Genomic DNA, 19,453 nt, shown 5'->3' with positions numbered 1-19,453 from the left:
ATTGTCACGCTGAAATTGTAAATGTTGCCATAAACTGAGCTGGAACATGAACTGGGACTGAACACAGTGGGATTTATCTCCCAGTGGAAGCAGCTCATTTCAGCTCCTGTCTCTACAGTTTCAAGAACAGAGCCGGTCAGACTCACCTGAGTTGGTCATGAACTCAAACGGGCCGCTGAATTCACCATAGCCGGCGGCAGTGCGGGCGCGCACGTGGAATACGTAGGAGGTGAGAGGGGTGAGGCCTTTAATCGCTGTGTTTCTGGATGATGTTTTAATGATACGGTAGCTCCGTTCATTCTGGTCCTGAGGAAACAGAAACAGAAATTATTTTAAGATTGATTTGAAAATTTTCTTCCCTAAGTATTTTATCTTTAGAAAGTACTTTCCCTCCTCCCCTCACCTTCTCGTAGTACTTGACCTCATACTCCAGAATGACCCCGTTGGCTCTGTCTGGAGGCTGCCAGGCCAGTGAGATGGTGTGTCTTGTGATGTCTTTGGCCTGGATGGAAGTCACTGGAGAGGGAGCTGAAGAACAAAAGACAGAACTCAATTCAATTTATTTATAGAGCCATTTAAAACAACCAGCAACTGAACAAAGTGCTGTACATAAATGGACAAAGCAACACAGAAGGAAAGAAGAAGAAGAGGAAGAAAGGAAAAGGGTTTAACTGCTGCTTTGTCACAGTCCCTCATGTTGTTTTCAGCCTGGGAGTCAAACAGCAGCCCGGACCACCAGACCATCATATCCATTTATATCTGCCTTGGCTTCCGTTCAAAATCAGGTGTGTTACAGAGCTGCAGGGCCACAAGGCGGGCGACGGTAATCTGTTTCTGATCTAATGGCCAACATCAATAAAGCCAACCCGCTCTGACACCAGCACCGAGGCTACTTACACTAACTTCATTTATTCCCAGGTCACCCTGAGGAAAAGCGCATCGCTGCAAAATCAACAAATGACTGAAATAAGCTGTACACCTTTGTAGTTTTTTTTCTTAAACAAAGCAAATCAGTTGGTTTTGATTAAAGCTCAAGTGTGTGATCTTATCTGGAGCTTGCGCTGCTGCAGCTGATAATGAGGCCATATTTCAAGCAGCAGCGATGTCTGTGTTCACACGCCTTTAACACGTGAAGGTTAAAGCACTGATAACGACACAAATCAAACCTCTGTCTTCAGGGAGGGTGCCACTAAAACTGGGTCATACACATTCCTGGTGTTAGACAGAAGAAGGCAGTGGGATGAGAAGAAGCTAATTTCCAGCAGCATTCAGGTAACTTTCAACTCAGTTTCTCTGGGGTCTTGAAACTCTGACCTCTGCTCCTCTGTGATTACTGTAACCCTATTCGTTTCAGACCATCTGCCTTTTAAAAAATTACAGTGGGATGATTAATGAGGGTCTCTCGGTCCACGGGTTATGATTGGATTATCTATGACATTATATACATTCTCATCAGTTTGACTGGGGACTCCAGGGAACCTAACCTTCGAGTGAACACTAACAAACCCCTGCTTTTAGTCCGGGATTGAGTTCAAACAGGCCTTGAATTCAAGCACTAGCTGTGGATTGAGTTTCAGTGGGCTGAAGAGACGGCAGGAGGGACAGAGGGCTGGAGGGTTTGTGTCTGCTGGGAGTCAAGATGGAGATGGAGAGGGATGGGATTGCAGACATCTCGTGGTAAATGGATTAACCCGAGGTTGTGTCATCCTGCTGGCCTAATGTGTTGCGTCTCCGTTAAACAATTAGGCGGCAGCCATTTGTATCCCCCCCCCCCCCAATCAATCTTGGCCAGAAGAGAGAGCCAATTTAAAGGCCCTCTTGGGGCTGACTGAGAGCGCTCCAGTTCAGAAAGGAAACACCTGAGGGGTCATTCCCCAATGGTAATCCGCACATCCATCTTTCCTCCAAAGATGACAGATATGGCAATGTAATCATGTTCTGCTGATCGTGCTGTGCTTTTTATTTTTCCCTCTACTAATATGAAGATGAGTGATTTTCTGGGTGGTTTCCCTCGCAGGATCATTACAAGACAGAGTCAGACACAAAGAAGTCATCGATCAGGGTTCACTTTTACTACTACAAAAGCCTGAAAACCAAACCAAAAAAAAACCCAATCAGCCAGAGGGCACCCAGTGCTGAAGAGGGGGGCACCAAAGAAATTGGAAAATTAAAAAATGAACACAATCATCATGATCATAATCACAATGAAAGTAAAAAAAAAAACAGAAGAAATCCTAGTCTAAAGAAGAAGGTTAAGACGGGAACGTGAACTATAATCAAAGATGGAATTTTGATGATTTAATACAAATTAAAAGATCAATATAATTTGAAAAAACTTTTTTTGTCCAATATCCGCAAATTACTTTCCAAAAGAAATGCAAAGTTCCCTCACATCGTCTGGCTTGCTTGACTGTGTACTTAAACATACAAGGTTTACAATTTACGTAAACTTCATTATCGTATAAAATCTCAAGAGAAAAACATCAATCAAATAAATAAAAGAAAAATGGGAAATAAAAGACTGATATTTTGACTGAATAGTTCAGTTATGTGTTAAATTCAGAACACAACAACTAACATCAGAATGTGAAAGTTTGGGTAAAGACATTCATTACACCAATTATTAAGTGAGCTCAAGCTCAGTGCTGTGGAAATAGGGAAGCACATCACACACAAGTGTTTTGGGAGGGTCTGAATGCTGTTATTTCAGCTATCAAATACTAACTACCTTAAACTATGTACCTTAGCAAAAAAAAAAAAAAGTGTAAATAATTATCTGCACTTGACCAAGATTTTACTGATGCAAAGAAAGCGGCAGCAGGAAAAAGTGGACATCGTATGAAACCAAAGAAAAGTTTTCAATAAATACATATTAAAAGTTCTTTAGAAACACACATAAACATATCAGCTTTACGCTCAGAAATATAAAAATCCACCCAGTCCCATTATCTGACACCACCCCCATCAGACTGGATGAATCCCAGCAAGGAGTCCAGTTTTGGAATGAGGACTGCAGGATGTTCAGCTGTTTGCAGACAGCTGGGAGGCTTTGTCTGTTTGCTGAGTGAATCAGTTTGTCTTTGTAAGCTTGTTCATCTCAAAGTGTTTGTGCTGTTTTGGAGTCTGTGGTTGTCGTGAGCGTGCGCACCAATACGTGCTAGATTACAGTTCCACATTAAAGACGAGGGCCCGGGTGCACATGTGGCTGCCAGATTGGATCTGAGTCAGCCGAGCATAAATGGTCGAGGAGGGAGCCGTTTTTCCAGAGTCCAGAAACCGGCTTCTACAAGGTCCACCCCTCAAAACCCCACCCTGCATCCACCTCCCAGAAACACGTTTCCACATGTACGCTTGTGGAGATGGAAACTCACACACATGCACACACTCCCTTATGCACTAATTCACTTTTAGTCACCCATGTCTGCCAAGTATTTTGGATGAAGACATAAACATGTCTGTTTTTTCACACATGCACACACACCACACACACACACACACACACAGACTCACAAGTGGGAGAAAACATCCATTTACAGCCAGGGGTCAGTTCAAAGCCTGGACACCTCCCCCTTCCCCGGGTGAAAGGGTCACACCACGGCTGATTTACAACTCCTGTGCTGTTCGTGGCGACACATGCATCCTGACCTCACGCACACACATTCACACACAATCATCTTCATTTAAGTCTACTCGAATCCTTTCTTCACTGCAACTACTTCTTTTTCCTCTGGTCTTCTTCACCCCGTCTGCAACCCGCCCACGTCACTTCTCCTCAACTTTCTTGCAAAGGCTGCGGTTCTGGTGCCTTTATCACAGTCCGAATAAATCCTGATAAATCTCTCATAATAAAATCCACAGAGTCTGGATGAGGAGAGAGAGGGACGGATGACTGGCTGGATTAACAGCAGCTGAAACCAGAGCTTCCAAAGCTCCAAAGAAGCATTAGCAGGAAGAAATCCAATCAGTCTGCAGCCATTCACTTCAACACACACACGTAAGTGCACGCACCAATGAAAACAGGCCGCACAAGTGGAGGCAGACAAAAGTAAGTTAGTGTGTAAACTTTAACGTGCAGTTACACACACACACACTTTCAGCTGTTGCTTCGTATAACCGATTCTGGCGAATAGTTGAGAAACATGCACGAGTGATGAGCCAAAGGCAACATCATCCATATCTCACAGCTTCAGGTCAGCACGTCTCCTCTGTGTGTGTGTGTGTGAGTGTATGATTCCATGAGTTTTACATGTGTGTGACCGTGCTGACACACTGACGCCGATTGGCCTGGACTCCAGAACACGCTCCGTTCCAGCTCCCACACATGGCCGTCTGCTCCCCCACAGGCAGCTCATCTATCCATCTTCATCTTCTACGGCCCGGCCGATAAATCAAACCGCCGCGTCTTCAGATCGCCAGTCTGAGCCCTATTCAAGAATTTCCCTTTTCCCAGAGTTGGAAGTGATAAACAATTCCCACCCAGGAGCAGAGCCATAAAGAGGACGGAGGTAATGACCGGGTGAGAAAGAGAAGAGGACCAGGGTCATAAAATCCATTTACACAACAACAGGTTACAAAGCGGCTAAACGGCGAATCAACGGGAGGCTTTGAACGCACCCTGAGCTCCTCTTCAGCTGTGTTTACTGGTGTTTTCTGCAAGCATACTTACTCACACACACACTAACACTCACCATTCAGCAGCATCTGTAATGAAGCCTCCACAGATCAATATAACTCATCTCATTCATTACCTTCACAGCTAAATATATCTCTGTGCCTCTTATTTCAGCCGACTCGCTAATTATGTAAAACTGCAGTCAAAAATGACAGAAATTCATTTCTAAGTGCTGAGACGTCATCGTTCTCCACAGTCTTTATCCGGACTGTTCAAATTCACACACTGACCTAAAAAGATCAACAAACTGAAAACAGAAGCTAACACACACACACATACCTGCACTGCAGCAACACACACTTTCACACACAGACAAGCCATGAAGGTCTGGATTTAACTGTAGGAGGAAAAACCACCGTCTGTCTGTCTGTCTATCTGTCTGTCTGTCTGTCTGTCTATCTATCTATCTATCTATCTATCTATCTATCTATCTATCTATCTATCTATCTATCTATCCATCCATCTATTTATTTACTCGTTTATCTAGCCATCCATCTATTTATTTATTTGTTTTCTAATCTAAATATTCCATGTAAATTTAAACATTTATTTTTCATTTATTATTATAAAGTGGGTCGTGTCAATAAATCAATGCATCCATCAGTTTTTAATGACAGATGTCAGAACAGGAAGCGGCCTGGAACCAGTAAAGGGATCACCTTTTATCCTTGTTGGTACCGTATAATATGCAGACCAGGTTCTGTTTCTGGTGATGCTTTAAAAGAAGCTCTAAAGACAAACACAGTGCAGTCGGGTCACAATGAATCCAGTTCTGTTTGCTTACCGGCCTGGTTGGTGGTGACGGTCACAGACACGGCCTGGTCCGGCCCTGGACTCTGAGATGACACCCCATTAACCGCCCACACCTCAAAGGTGTAGTTGGTGTGGGCCTGCAGCTCGTTGATGGACACCCTCGTTCCCTTCAGGCTCAGCTGCTGGGGGCTGAAGTGGATGCCGTTACCGCAAGGCTGACAGCGCCGGCCGTCAGGCCCGCAGCGTTTACACACAACATTGTAGGTCAGGTCCTGGCGCCCCCCTGAGCTCCGAGGTGGGCTCCACTCCAGGTTTACGGAGGTCTCGTTAACGTTGGAGATGAGGTGGGCAGGTGCAGACGGAGGACCTGTAATGAGGAGAAAGAAAAAGTTACACCTCATTCTTCCTGTTTCCCAGGATTCTCCACAAAAAGATGGAGGATCCTACAGCGGAAAACAGCCCCCTCTTGCTTCCGGTCATTCTGAAAGATGACATATGAAAGATGGAAACGTGAAATTTTGTGGGTAATCACTTTAATGGGAGTTGAGGTTTCTTGGATTACTTTTTATTGTCCTGTGTATTACAGCTGAGGAGGATCCAGTTTAATCTCAGTTTATCCAGAATGTTAACTGCAATCTAATCGTCCCGTTTACATCAATCAACTGGAAAGAGGCAGAGTGTCAGAGCTTCAAACAGCTAAACGTTATAGGCCAGGACATGGAGACTTAAGTCTAATTCGGATGATGTAAAACCTGCATGCTCACAGTTTTCTATGTGAGCAGCATGGTTGGTGATAAACTCCAGAGCATGTTCACGTGTCAGCTCTGCTGTAAATAATGTGTTTCTGCAGCTGTAATTAACTCTGCCTTTCTCCATCTCCTCAGTTTGTCTCGTCTCTCTTTGACTAATGAAGTGGGCTGGGGGATCGATGCAGGGTGAAATATGAAAGCTGGACGAATCATTTCACAACGGAAATTCATTATCAGTGTTATTTTTGGAGGAGCAGAGTGGCAATGAGTGATTTCACAGGGAGACTGGAGGAAGAGGAGGGGGCAGTCTGCATGAGGAGGAGGAAGAGTACTGTTTCACCCGGTTACATACATCCTTATGATAAGAGTGTGTGTGAACTGAACCAATTTGATGTGCAGACTGTGGTGAATAAGCAAAAGAATAAGAATAAGCAGCAGAGATGGCTGGAAGGAGCAGTTGTGGATGGATGGATGGATGGATGGACGGAGGAGAGGACAACGCCTCTGAGATGGATGGATGCTGTTTTTAAACCTTCAGGGTCGACATCAGCATCAGTTTCTCCTTCAGAAAATCACTGGATGAATCTGGATTACGTTTCTAACTGAAGGAAGCAACACACACCTGTGTTTACAAGCTCAAAGATCACACCGATGCTCAAAATGAAGGAGTCTGTGAGGTGATCACACACACACATACACACACAAACACACACAGATCTGACAGAGTTTCTGAGTAATAACAGAGACTGTTTTGTTTGTTGCTATGACAAACAGCAACAGCACCATCAAACCTGAAGGCTGTATAGTCTTAAACACATTCCAGCATTCCACACAGACACACACACACAAATATACACACACACACCCTTCGCTGTACCTGTCGCTCTCCCAGAATGCACCACTGGGAGCAAAGGAGCGTGGGAGAGCTGCTGGCTATGACTGACAGCTGGTAATTAATCCTGGGAGGAAGTCACAGCCTCGAACTGAGGAATCTGGAGGAAACTTCCAGAAAGTTTCTCCTGCTGATTATTTTTCCTTCTTCTCCTTTTTCACTCATTTATAGCTTTGAAATTTGCTCTCAGCCTTGTTTCCTTCTTTGCTTCCATGTGCCTCCTCCTCCTCCTCTCCTTCTTCCTCTGCCTGTCTTCATCAGTAATTGTTTGCCAGGTGTTGCACGGGTCCGAGTTCCAGAGCTGGCTAAACTGTCCCGAGAGTCAACCCTGCTATTACGAACCAGCTTGGGTCGGTTTCATTTCCCCCTCGAGTCCTCAGAGCTGTGTGTTCACTCTACACGCTGTCCCTCCTCTGCCTCCACAAAACCACCGCTAAGCAAACTGAGGAAAAATCTGAGAAACACATCAAGGTTCAGCCCAAAGCAGAGAGGAACACAGAACACAGCATAGCAACCGTGTGTGTGTGTGTGCTCACACATTTTTTCATGTCCTTAACATGAATAATACTATTCACTCAGCAACTTTACCCCACATTTATTTACAATTATATAAAAACAGAAAACAGAGTAAAAAATAAGGAAAGGAGGAAAAATGAAAGACTGACCCTTTAAAAATAATAATAATAATAATAAATAAAATATCAAATGAATGGCAATAAATATAAATAAGTAAATAAATAATGAATTATTTAAAATAAAAACACAAATATTAAATGAATAAATCATTCATAAATTAACAAGATAAAATTCTTTAAAAAGGCCAGAAGTGGTTTGTAGGAAATTTGCAACAATAGATGTGAAAGGGTCTGAATTATTTATTTAACTTAAATCCGAATTTACAAATAAAAAGAAACAAAGAAAAAATTCCTTCCCATCTCTTTGAGTCATGTGACTTCTTCATCACGCTCAGCCTCAGGCAGGTTGATCAAAACATCCGGAACAAAACAACTGAACCGGTTTTTTATTCTGGTTCTACCTCATCACCATCAGGTTAAATCAAAGATCAGAGAAGAAAAGGTTTGAGCAGGTCCGATCCAGCAGGACAGACAAACAACATCCAGTTTTAATCTTCATCCTGTATCACTACAAAACCAGCTCAGACCAGGAGAAAGCCTTTTCAATAACACACACACAGACACACACACACACACGCACATGCTCTCCAATTACTAGGGATGCTGGCCCATTCCCAACCTGTCTGACCTTCTGGGATGTAAACTAGGAGATGAATTTAAGCTTTTTCTTTTTTTTTTAATTTAATTCATCTGTTCTGTTCGTGACTGTGAGTGAGTTTGGGGAGGAAAGCAAAGAAAACAAAATGCCGATGGACTCTGAGTGACTGACAGCTGTAATTACAGAGCTCTAACAGAAAGGGGAAAAAAGTGTAGGGAAGGAAAACAGCAGTCGACAGACGAGGTGAGAGTTCAAAGATCAAATGTTGAGCGGCTGACGAGTTGGGTCAAAGGTTGGTCTGATGCTCCGATGCAGCGGAGGAGCTGAAGCTGCTGAAGCCGCCTGTAAAATCAGAGCATTAATGAGCTCCGACAGCTGCTGCTGCTGCAGACATCATGAAACTCTGCTCTGACTAACAAGACAAGGAGGACGACCTCCCAGCTCGTCCAATAACAGTCAGAAAGTGATGCTGTAAGAGGACTTCTCCCTAATTTAGTGACCTACCTCCTCAGCTGAGAGGATATCAGACAGTAAAGTCAGATTTAAAACAGCGCAACTGATGTTTTTCTTCAGGAATCAGAACCGACTTCTGAACGGCTCTATTTTTCTCTTCATGCTCCAGTGGCAGGAAGTCCAGGAGGAGGAGTCATGCTAACATAGCCTCCTGCAGCAGCAAACATGAACCAGACGTAAAACCAGGTATAAATCATGTTTAACTGCTCTGATGAAAAAACAGGGTGTTTACACAGAAAATGTTGACAATAAAAACTATGTTATGAGGTTATGAACTGACACATTTCCGAGTCAAATTGGATAATTTGGTATTTTAAAGTCAAAGTTAAGTGGAAGTTTTTTGCAGACACACCTTGATGGGAAAAACTATGGACAAAATCAGTCCAATAACCACAAACCATCACTCCTGCTGCATTTCCTGATCCAAATATTCTGGATTCTGAAAATTTCCAACATTAGACTGTTTGTGATGTTGATAACTGAGTCCTACAGGGAGATCATGTGATGGTGGTGATGGAGGGTGGAAGGGTTGTCTGAGTGATCAATCCACAGGAAACTGACAGAATAACCAGTCGAATACAAGTGAAGAAACTTCACAGATGTTCTGGTTGTCAAACTCTGAGTCACTCACACATAAAGTTCTGTCATAAGAGTAGAACTGAAAATAGTTGCGTCGTTTTCCTGTGAACATCATTGTTCCCTGTTCCAAGACTTGGAGAGAGAAGTGTCTAAAATGTGGAAGAAAAGTGGGTCAGAAGTTGGAAGTGGAGGAATAAGATCCATCAGAGGCTGACTCAGGGACGAAACAGCTTCTTTCACTTCAGTGAATTACTGTGTTTAACCCTTAGAGGACCGAGCTGCTGTGATCAAACCGCACGCTGCTCTCAACCCGCCGGTACGTAAAAAACTAGGTCATCTCATGCGCTGCTGTCAACTTCACTCTTAAGTGGGAATGTCAATACTGTCAGAATAATACCATTAGTTTATAGTACTTTTTCATCAATAAATATTGATAATTTCAGTCCCTTAGGAAAATCATGATTGTTTAAGAATGCATAAATATCTTTATTGCAAGGACAATATGAAATATAAATGTAACTCAACAGCTGCAAAACAAAAATACAGCTTTTTAAAACTATTAAATAATTAAACTACAGAATAATATAAGATTATTTACATTTCTTAAATGGCAATTAAAATATATAAAATGCAAAAATATGATAAATATAATTAAATATAAATACCAACTCTGGAATAACAACATATAACAAAAGTGCAGATTTGAAACTCTCACAGTTTTGTTTGATGCAGAAAGAAACAGAAACATAATCGTTTAAACTGAAATGTACAGATGTGTTTATCCTAGCATGAAAGTAGGATGTGATGGGATGGCCAGGTGTTGCAGGTGGATCAGAGCCTGCACCTCGAGGACGATTAACAGTGTCTTTCCTTAGAGTGTTAGCAATAAACACCCAGGTGCAATAACTGGACACTACGTGCAATAACATATATCGACAAGTGAAATCAGTTCTCTGCATTATACTGCATCTGTGTGTAATGTATATATTTCTTATGTATTAATCTATTCAGATGAGATTGGGAATGCTCAGGGTGTTGTGGCCGGAAGCGTGTGTGTGGTGTGGTGGTGCGTGTGTGAATGGTTGTTTGTCCCAGTCTGTGTTGGCCCTGCGATGGACTGGTGACCTGTCCAGGGTGTACCCTGCCCCTCACCTGTTAAAAATGCTGGGATAGGCTCCAGCTTACCCGCGACCCGTGATGGACAAAGCGGTACAGATAATAAATGAATGAATAATCTATTTATATATTTATCTATGTTTTTTATATTTATCTTTAAGGTCTGCACTAAATGTGAGAAACGTGTGACTGAGAACGTTAGTAATTTTACGTGCTACACACAATCATGGAGTTGCCCCTCATTTTGTTGTATGTCTGTACAATGACATCATATTTCTATTCTATTCTTCTTTGGATATTTTCGTCAGTTTGGTAGCACCAAAATCACCGAACCGGAAATCAACTGCCGGAGTGTTTGGGAAGAGAAAAAGGCAGAAATGAACCTCCATCAAGCCTTTGAGTTGTTTTATGGAGATGAAGATGAAGAGGGTGATTTTGTTTCATCTGAATCATCAAAGGAGGCGAGAGGTGCTGAGGATGAGGAGGTGACTGACCCTTCTCATCGCCTGTGATGAGAAGTAAGACGAACTTATGAATATTTCTAACTTTTGTGCACTGCTTCATTGTAAACTTGTTTTATATGCATAAAATGATCTATATTTAGCTTTGTGTGTAACCTACAGAGGATCAAGGATAAATGAATAAATACAGAGATGGTAAAGCCTTTTGTTTTGTCTTTTATCAAATTATGAATAAGTGAACTATCATATTAATTTCAAACAGATGATACACTGATTTTCCTGATCTTCATTTTTAATTCTATATTTTATATGTACGTTTCTATATGTTTCTTTTGCCTGTTGTGAATTATTCATAAGATTTTCTTTTGTAAGAATTTTAGTTCTCACATTTTCTTCACAGCCCATCATGTCTATATGAACGATAACCTGAACAGTCTCTTTTTTTCTATATTATTATCATGCACATATACAGTGATGAGGAAACTGGACCTTACACAGAGACGACCCAGAGAGGGGATGGGAGGAGGATGGACTCCAGATCTTTACCAACTTAACCACATCATCACAAATACAGTATAATATATTTGTATAAAGTGTATTTATATCTTAATTTTACCTCTTACCTCTTTGGCATTATGTGGTACTCTGATAATAAAAATATTTTCTGCAGTTTCTGTAGAAATTTGTAAATTGTTTTGAAGGGCTACAGCAGAGATGATAAAAAAAAGGCCTGAAAATATACATGTTTTTTATAGAAAATGTTGTATATAGATTTTATTGTAATAAATAGTAATTCAGTTTGACCCAAAATATTATCAAAGTTGGTTAAAGTGGAAAAATAGCTGATAACCACATCAAATAGCTGATGTTGTGCTAAAAAGAAAGCATACCAAACATTGGTATGATAAACATTTTTTATATGGTATGCAGAAGTAAATTTATACCTTGATTAACTCCATCGTGTCACCATGACTGATCATTCAGAAGCACTCAGAGTTAAATCAGGTTGATGTTTAATGCGTTTGCAGAGTCATAGTTTGGTGATAGTTTAACCACTCGTGCGACTGTGTTATAAGTGGGGGTACTTACGGGTGCAGGGCATGGAAGCTGGGTCTGTTTCAGAGCGGAAGTATCCCTTATCGCAGGCACAGGAGGTGGAGCCCTCCCTGACGGAGTAACTGTTGAGCGGACATTTGGAGCAGGAGCCATCAGTGGCCAGAGCGCGGTAGTATCCAATTTTACAGGCTGAAAAGTAATAAAGACAAAGAGAAAAGGGGTTTGGGTCAGATATGATGTGCATCTGCATCAACATCAGCAGGTTATTCCTTTAACAATAATAAAAAATAAAAATAAAAAAAATGCATTTTATAAAAGCGCCATTCAAACCACACAAGGACACTGCACAAAATAAACAAAGAGCAGAAGTTATGCAGTAAGAAAACATCATATCCACCCTGCAACATTCACTGGAGGAAATTAAATAATCAACAGAATTACATTACATCAGATTAACACCACAAATTTTGGATATCACTGCATATCCTGAAATATCCTAAATATTCTGGATATTCCAGGATAAATTAACTTTGTCTGAATAACTGCTGGAACCCTAAAAAAGACAAGTCATTAAATGTGTCCCAAAAGGACCAAAACACTGTTTTAGCCTCATCTTTACTGTGGCGAAGCATAAATTAACTTCATTTGGTGGAATATGTGAAGAGAGATGTAGTCACAGCAGCAACTTGGACGTCTTGTTTTTCCAAGTGAAGGAGATGAAGCTCTGACTGAATGCTAACAGGAAAATGAGAGGATTCCACATCTCCTTATCTCTCTCTCTCTTCATCTTCCATCTTTAATGTAAAACTGTAATAATATGAGGAACAAACAGAGAATGGGAGATGGCGATATTTTCTCTGACAAAAAACAAACAGCGTCTCAAATAACTTCCTGCTGTTTTTCTCACAAACTTGAGCTCAGCTTTTGTGAGACTTGGAGCTGCAATGAAACCAGAGTCGTGGGCATTTCAGAGCATTTAATGAACAAATGCCACCACACTTGGCACACCAGGATTTCTGTTACTCAAACACACATAACCAGCACACACAGACACCTGAGTCTGAAACCTAAGTAACACTTCTTGCTTTTGGAGACAGTCCTCTCCTTTCTGTTGAGCGACAGTTTGATTGGAGGGCTCGTCTTTCAAGGAGTTTCTCCTCCGTGTAGAAAGGCCGAGGAAGCCGAGCAGGGTTGGATTTCACCTCTGAGCGCTGAACCAGAGGAGGAAGACAAAAGACCGATTCTCTGAGAGGTGCGCAACACACAGCCGCAACACCGATTGGACCAAATAAGCCGTCAGTCAATGAGGCGGCCATGTGTTGGGTGGGACGGCTGATTGGTGTTTATCAGAGAGAAAGTGTGTGTGTCTCAGCTCTGTTTGATTATGATTTTTCAAAGGCCCAATGAAGATAGATGGCTACATTCAATACATGTTTTGTAAGTCTGAAGGTGTTGCACACACACACTGATCCGGTCTTTGAAGTTCATTTGAAAGGTTTCACAGTCATAAATCTGTCAGAGGAATCTGGATACAGTCCCACATGTGTTCACCACAGCATGGAGGAAAACACACCAACATGCTCACACATACGAACAGCAGAGGAAACCCACAAACCTCTAGAAATTCTGGAAAATCCCTCAATTGCAGATGTAATAAAGTCAGTCTCCCTGCCTGCAGCTGGATTAGCTAGCATGGCGCTAAGCGAGCCGGGCTAGCTGCTACCTGCTGAGTCATTCTTTGCCCATCCTGGCTCAATCAATCAGGGCTAAATCCTGCTGCTTCAGTCGCTAACGCTTAGCTAAGGATCTCATTGACTGTAGCCCACAGGGGTTCGTGAAGCCTCAGTTTCTTTTCTTCACAGTGACAAAAAAACAGAAGAGAGATTAGTTGGGAGGTGCTTTTTGTTATCACTCTATCTTTAAATCAATCTCTTCACACTCAGGGTCATCACTGGAAGCAGAAACACATTTGGGATTTGTTGGTATTGTTGAAGAGGTTGAGACTGCCTCAGGTGACCAACCACTAAGTTTCTGTGAAGGTTTGTACATGTGCATTGACCAGGAAAAGGACTGGAGTGGACAGTGGGGTCAACCAGCTGTTTGAGATGCTAAAAGCTGGAGGGAGAGTTAATTGAGTCCCACGCTTCACATCCTTTAAGCCTGAGCCCCTATAAGTCCACAGACTCAGAGCAGGACACCTCAAACTGTGCAAGCTTGATGAGTTTTTCTGCTCGTCAGCTATTAAGCTGTCCCAGTCTGACCCCAGAATCCTCACGGCTGTGCCACAGATCTCAGTGTTTGGCATGTACATCCATTCATTCATGTTCAAAACTCTGGATTTGGAAGCATCTGTTTGAAAATGTGATGTCAGCATATGAGAGTTTGTTTATAGCAGCGACTGAGGGGAAGAAAGATGTCCACATCCAAGTAAAGCTGGGAATTTGCTTCCTATTAAGAGTGTGAACGAGTGTGTGAGGGAAGAGACCACAGCGGTGGGTGGTCCAACAGACGTTGGTTTCAGAGAGGAATCTCCCTTAAGACTCAGTGGATTTATCACTGTTCATGCAAACCTTTACACAGCCACAAACACAGACACACTCCAACATGTGTGTGGAGTTTTGTGAGCTGAGAAGATCTCATCATATCCTCTTATACAGCTCTCCAAAGTCTAACCCAGTTTTTCCACATCATCTTTTTTACACTGTTTCCCTTTTTGCTTTTGTAACGCTCCTGTTTTTCATTTTTCCTGACTCTCCCTCCGCCCTTCATCTCTCAGTCCCACTCTCCTTGGTTTTCTCTCGGCAGGCCTCCTTTCAGACAGAGACGGGTTTGTCAGGTGCCAAATCCCCGAGCCGAGAGATCAAAGCCAGACAAAGAGGCTGGTGACTTACTGTTCTATTCTGGAAAAGGAAAAAAAAAGTGGAATCCCTCACAGGCCGGGACATCGCATTCTTCCCCTATTCTCTCCCTGCAGCTCTTTCACTAATTCAGTCCTCCTTTCTGGCCTCAGTATTTCTTCCCTTTTGTCAATCCTTCCCTGCCCATCCCCACCTCTGTTGTCTCTGAGCTGAAGCACGTTCATGTGGGGGGGTGGAGGGAGTTAATGAGTAGTTTTGTCAGTGTGATGGGGAATGAATTAGTTGCAGTGTGTGAGGGGATGGAAAGATGAGAACGTCTGTTAAGCACAGCCATCAATACAGCCATCGAAAGATAATGAAATGATGATGGCAGCTAAAACCCAGCTACCTTTCCCTCTCAGTGGCTACAACGCACACACCGAATAAAACCATGTCCACCCACACAACCAAGAAACTGCAGCCCACCTTGTGAGGCCCACATGCAAGAGGCAAGCGGTCCTGCAGCCTACAAAATATCCAATACACTAGAGACTGAAAGCATGAGAGCAGACCTGCTCCACAATAGGCACCCAGAAAGCTGGGAATGTAACACCCAGCACACGGCATACAATAACCGGGCCTGCCCAGACAGAACAACCGCCTCTCTTGTGATCTGAAAAAGAGAACTGCGTTCAAACTGCAGCATTTTCCCCCCTTTCAAGGCTGCACTTTATCTCCTGTAAGTGATGAAAACTCAGAGCCTCTTTTTTAGTCAAAACAGACAGTTGAGCACTCTTCAGAAGTGAAGTCAAAGCAGCGCTTTCAAAAAAAACCCAACCGATCGGCTTTCAGGCCCCGAGGGCAAAGAGAGCCTCTCCTTCTCCTGAACCTTGAGGAACCAATGATCCCTATTCAGCCTGCCTTTGTGTGCTTTCCGTCTCTTTTTCTCCCTAAGGAATGCAGTTTGATGCTCAGGTGAGACTCCTTTAGACACAAAGTGCATGTATTAATATCTTATATCCATCTTTTAGATACATCAATACACCTGAGCCTGGCATTTAAGCAGACCATAACTAGCTGCTCAGCATCAGCATCTGTCACAGGAACAGCAGGACAGTGGAGCAGGTTAACTCATTAATTCCATCACTCTGGGTTATTAATTACCTCTGGCCCTGACAGCGACGCAGAGCCACACGGCCAGCGAAACACATCAGCGTGATGGATGAGGGACACACGGCCACCGAAACTGATCACCATGATTGATGATACACGCCCGACACATCTTGACCTTGACCTGACTGCGGGGAAAAAGGTTGTGCCATCCTTTAACATGCAAAACCAAAAGTCGGGTAGTCACATCTGGGCTGACATGTTCACTGGTGTTAATGAAGGATTTAAACAAAAGCCAACGCGGCTAACAACCTGAGTAACACAAAAGCTAACCTCGCTGACAATCACTGCAGCCTTGCCAGCAGTGTCCGCTGCCGGTGGAGGCGAGGGTTGGCAGCAGTTTGTCTGTCAAACGTCAGATGATTTATAACTATGTATTAAGCATCATAATCCATCAACAAGGAACCACCCAATGCTGCCATCATTAAAATGTCTACGTTATACAAGAGCTCCAGTCTGAGATCAACGAAACTCATCTGAAAATGGAAGCAACAACTAATTTAGAGCCTAAGATGAGCAGTCTGACCCCAATTAAAAACAAACTGTTCCTTTATGCTGATTTTTCAACATCTAAGTGAAAGAACATTTCACACTTCTTACAACCTCAATCCAAAAAAGGTTGGGACGCTGTGTAATAACAGAACATTAACAACATATCCGAAGTTTAAATATCCATGGAAAATATGAGCTCATTGAGAATCTGATGGCAGTCTGTAAAAAAGTTGGAAAAGGGCCAACAAAAAAGCTGGAAAAGTAATTGGTACAAATCAAAAACAACTGGAGGAGCATTCAACAATTAACTGGGTTAATCTGCCACAGCTCAGTAACAAGACTGGGTATAAAAGGAGCATTTCAAAGAGGCAACTACAAATGTCACAAAAACATGATTTCACAATCAACTGTGGTATTAAATGCTAGGATTAATTAATCGTAAACATCAGTTAATATCATCACTTTCCATAAAAAATTATATCCAAACCACATCAGCTGATCAGCAGCGGATCAGACTCCCAGGGAACAAAAACACAGTTACACAACATGTTTGTTGCCACTTGTGCTGCTTTGGCTGGTTCCATGTGAGTTGCAGAGGAGGCGTGTTAGTGTTGTGAAATTAATTAATGCAGAATATTAGCCATAAACATAAAATCATGATCATTTCTTGACTATAATCGTACTAAGAAAATATATAATATCGATATTCCTTTCTGCAGCAAACTGTGTCTAAAAATTGTGGAACAATTTCAGAAAAATGTTCCTCAACGACTTTGAAGATCCCACCATCTACAGTGTATAATATCATCAAAAGATTCAGAGAAGCAGGTGGAATCTCTGTGGAAAGGGACAAAGTCAGTCAAATTGTATTCTCGTTATCTTTGGGCCCTCAGGCAGAACAGCTGATACGTTCTGTTGGGAATAACATACGGGTTCACGAGATTAGCAAACCATTGAATTCTGCTTTTATTTACATTTTCTACAGCATCCTAACCTCCATGGGATTAGGGTTGTACAACACACATGAAATGTTTTCATGTACAGAATTAGCAAACCATTTCCTCTTTAAATATGGAGCCATTTTTTATTGAGGCTATGCTGTGGAGCCACCTGTATTGTTAATGTCCGGGCTGCAAATGTGAAAAAAACTTGAAATATTGTTCATAAGACTTCCTTTAAACCAGGTTCTCTGCCTTCTTATTGACACGTAGGCCTCAACTTCCTCCCTAATTCCTTCAGCCTGGCCTCAAAAAGGAATATTAGCACAATGGTTATATCACAGAAATCTAAAGTATTCCACCCAGCTACTTCAGAACATACAGGACCACTCCTAAAACCCAACACGCTTCTGAAGGTGAATGTAAGGAAACAAACCGAACACTGAAGAAAGGGGATAAATACTGAGTTAATGGAGAGGAAGAAAGAGTTAGAACTATATCGTTAGAGCAGAAGGATCCTTCTTTATTTGCTCTAACACTGTTTGACTTGGCCATGTTGGCTTTGCGCCACTTGGGTCCCACTTTTCCACCAAACTCCCAAAAGATGGCACAACCCAGAGCTGGGCATCATTCCAGCTGACTTATAAAGAGCCACACAGCTGGTGGTAAGTAACCACGATTCAAGGCAGAGACCTCTGCACCTGTACACACTCAGGTACCAACACAAAGCCCTTTATAAGCTAGCACACACGCAAACAATACCACACACACGCACACACACTGAGCAGACGCTCCACGAGCAGGGCATCATGGGACAGCAGGGACGATGGAGGTAAACACTCAGTCATGACATTGTCTCAGCACAATTTCCTCTCAGTCCACAGAGGCTGCCGTCTCATGTTGAACGTGTGTGTCTGCATGTGTGTGTGTGTATGTTTAACACACTTTCCTGACATTGTTTACAATGAAAAGAGTTTAATTTCGGTGCTATTATGAATGCAGAAACAGGCAGATATATGGCAGGTAGGGAGTATGCTAATGTTGTTGTGTTCGGGGACGCTCAGACGGGCAAACACACACCGCAAACAATTACTTGGCTGGTGCAGGAGAATGGGGCAGGAAGAGGGAGGATGTGTGAGGAGAACAAAAACACACACTAAGAATAGGTGAAGAGGAAGAGGAAGCGATAGGGAAGCAGGTTGAACAGCGCCTCATATCAAACCTGCAAACAAGTGTCAACAATGTGCCGTTCTTCAGCACGAATATATAACAAATCACTGCAACATTTCCTTTAGTGTGGGTTATTAGTGTGTATCACTGCTGCTGCAAACAGGACCGACACTGCAGCTGGACAAAACAAAACCTTCATTTTGACTCTTCAACTTAAAATAAATCAATGAATTCATAAATTGATAACTGATACATTAATCTTTTCCTATCATGTTACTGTACAATAAAGCTGTTTTCTTTCTTATTATTCTTGTTTCTGCATTTGGTTGTAACACAGAACTGATGCTGTTTATAGAACTGAAACTAAACAGAGATGTAGAGATGCTGCAGTCCTCATCACGGTGGTGGTCAGGAAATGTGCTACAGGACCTAAAAATATCACCATTTTCAAAAAGAAATCAAATCTATGATCAGTTGCTTCTGATTTACGGATGATGGAAGCTCTCAAATCCACATTATCACCAGACAAAGAGCTTTAATCTGTTATCTGATTGGTTGCGGACAAAATGTCATGACTATGCAGATCAAGAAAATATCCAGTATATAGTGTAGAAGAAAATGACAGTTATCATACTGAGCCATACCGAGCCGAGCCATGTGCTGGAACACAATAATGACGTAGGGAAGGACCTGAGCTAAGTTTCAAACAGACATTATTCTATTCAGGTTAATCTTCATTACATAATAACCACATTGTTTGATGATAAGATCTTCTTTATTATCACTGCAGGCTCAATGAAAGAATTGTGCTTCACTGTGCAG

General features: G+C 42.2%; 1 protein-coding gene across 1 annotated transcript in view; it reads right to left on the bottom strand.

Moving 5' to 3' along the window:
* The window catches only part of epha4l (eph receptor A4, like), a 55,071-nt gene that overhangs the window by 17,148 nt on the left and 18,470 nt on the right, over positions 1 to 19,453 (bottom strand). The window contains exons 4-7 of the mRNA XM_041994951.1: positions 12,058 to 12,213; positions 5,457 to 5,792; positions 404 to 528; positions 147 to 306 (exon numbers count right to left, since the gene is read on the bottom strand). Coding sequence (XP_041850885.1) covers positions 147 to 306; positions 404 to 528; positions 5,457 to 5,792; positions 12,058 to 12,213 — 777 coding nt within the window. The remainder of the gene's footprint in view (positions 1 to 146; positions 307 to 403; positions 529 to 5,456; positions 5,793 to 12,057; positions 12,214 to 19,453) is intronic.

This window comes from Melanotaenia boesemani, chromosome 9 (genome assembly GCF_017639745.1).
Source record: "Melanotaenia boesemani isolate fMelBoe1 chromosome 9, fMelBoe1.pri, whole genome shotgun sequence".
Classification (NCBI taxonomy): domain Eukaryota; kingdom Metazoa; phylum Chordata; class Actinopteri; order Atheriniformes; family Melanotaeniidae; genus Melanotaenia; species Melanotaenia boesemani.
This window is presented reverse-complemented; position numbering and strand designations above follow the sequence as displayed.